The sequence below is a fragment of the Triticum urartu genome, chromosome 4A (genome assembly GCF_056163025.1).
Source record: "Triticum urartu cultivar PI428250 chromosome 4A, HENAU_Tu73, whole genome shotgun sequence".
In the NCBI taxonomy this organism is placed as follows: domain Eukaryota; kingdom Viridiplantae; phylum Streptophyta; class Magnoliopsida; order Poales; family Poaceae; genus Triticum; species Triticum urartu.
Window position 1 is genome coordinate 513,010,186 of NC_141876.1, and position 1,767 is coordinate 513,011,952.

Below are 1,767 nucleotides of genomic sequence, written 5' to 3' on the forward strand. Positions count from 1 at the left end.
CAAACGGCGATGACTGTTTTTTGTTTGCCTCTTGGCGTCCAAGAAAGAAACGAGCTTCGCTTGGTTTGACTTTGATTTTTAAACCCGGCTGCTGTTTTGCGCGCGCCGAGCCGCCCACGTTATTGACCCGCTTGAGACCTCCGAGCTAAGACGTCGTCGCGCAGTGCGCACGAAACCAGCCGCTTCCCTTTTGTTGCCGCCGCACATAGTTTTCGCCTTGAATTCAACCCAACCATCCGCCACCTCCATGCCTGTTCAGTGCTCCGTATGTATATATTAGATCATCGATGAGCTAAGCGGACCAACACAACATGGCCACGCCGTCCGTTTCTGGCTCGTCAGGAGCTCCAAAGGTCGCGCAAGTCGACCTATATAAGCGCCTCCGCTCCAGCTTGGCATCAAATCACGACCAACACGCACCGGATCTTGAGTTCTTGACCGACCAAACCATTCAGTGCTCGCGCTCACTCACGCATCATAGCCAAATTAAGCGGGAAGGAAGGAAGGAAGGAAGGAAGGGAGGAAGCCATGTCCGCCGCGGAGGGAGCCGTCGTCTTCAGCGAGGAGAAGGAGGCGCTGGTGCTCAAGTCATGGGCCATCATGAAGAAGGATTCCGCCAACCTCGGGCTCCGCTTCTTCCTCAAGTACGTACCCTGCCATTTCTTACATTACATGTAGAGGCACAATGAAGCCCCGATGCATCTCCTTGACATGCATGCTGCGTGCCGGTGCCTCCAGGATCTTTGAGATCGCGCCGTCGGCGAGGCAGATGTTCCCGTTCCTGCGCGACTCCGACGTGCCGCTGGAGACCAACCCCAAGCTCAAGACCCACGCCGTGTCCGTCTTCGTCATGGTAATACACCATGGATCTCCCAACGATCTACTCCTACTTACTATATTTACATATGCTTCCATGGCTGACCAATGTGTATGTGCATCCATGTGTTGCGATGAATCGCGCAGACGTGCGAGGCGGCTGCGCAGCTGCGGAAAGCCGGGAAGATCACGGTGAGGGAGACCACCCTGAAGAGGCTGGGCGGCACGCACTTGAAATACGGCGTGGCAGATGGCCACTTTGAGGTATGTTCACTTGCACCGTCAGCCTCGTGACTTGTTATAGCATGGGGTTCGTGTTTGATTTTGCATTGCATTTCAACTTGTCCGCTCACACGCTTCTTCTTCTGGTCACAGGTGACGCGGTTCGCTCTGCTCGAGACGATCAAGGAGGCGCTTCCGGCGGACATGTGGGGGCCGGAGATGAGGAACGCGTGGGGCGAGGCCTACGACCAACTGGTCGCGGCCATCAAACAAGAGATGAAGCCCTCCGAGTAGCTCATCCACTGTGTTGTGTTTGTATTGTGTGTTTATGTGTACTGACGCCTATTGTAAAATGAGCATTCAATAAAGGAACAAATTGTGCATGAGGTTTACCCCGTTCTTCAGAGTTTTTTTTTGTAGAAATAGTACTTCAGAGTTTTTTGTTTGTTTGAGGAACTCTACTTTTTTTTTGAGAAATCTTGAGGAACTCTACTTTAAAGGTTATTAGTTAGGGCCTGTTCGGCAACTGCCCAACTCCCAGCTTCTTTGAATCCGCGAGCGGATCTGTCCCGAACGACCTGGCTCCAGGAGGCTAGCTCCTGGATCTGAGACGGGTCGTAGTACAAAAACTGGGAGCTGGTAGTTCATGGATCCCAAAATTCATAAAACTTGGAGTTTGACTTATTTAAGACGAGCTGCCACCGCGAAGTGAAAGAAAACGTTTCGTCC

At 52.5% G+C, this 1,767-nt stretch overlaps 1 protein-coding gene across 1 annotated transcript; it reads left to right on the forward strand.

Annotated features, from left to right (window-relative positions):
* Positions 1-386: 386 nt before the first annotated feature.
* Positions 387-1,430, forward strand: HB1 (hemoglobin 1). Its single transcript, XM_048717673.2, has 4 exons — positions 387-644; positions 739-853; positions 964-1,080; positions 1,192-1,430. The coding sequence occupies exons 1-4, from the start codon at positions 529-531 to the stop codon at positions 1,330-1,332; spliced, it is 489 nt and encodes a 162-aa protein (XP_048573630.1). The 5' UTR covers positions 387-528; the 3' UTR covers positions 1,333-1,430.
* Positions 1,431-1,767: the final 337 nt, after the last annotated feature.

Excerpts from the sequence above, each read along its gene's own strand:
- HB1 (XM_048717673.2), top strand. The coding sequence starts at position 529 with ATGTCCGCCGCGGAGGGAGCCGTCGTCTTCAGCGAGGAGAAGGAGGCG. Across the intron at positions 854-963 it reads CCGTGTCCGTCTTCGTCATG|ACGTGCGAGGCGGCTGCGCA; the intron begins GTAATACACCAT and ends TGAATCGCGCAG. Across the intron at positions 1,081-1,191 it reads TGGCAGATGGCCACTTTGAG|GTGACGCGGTTCGCTCTGCT; the intron begins GTATGTTCACTT and ends TTCTGGTCACAG.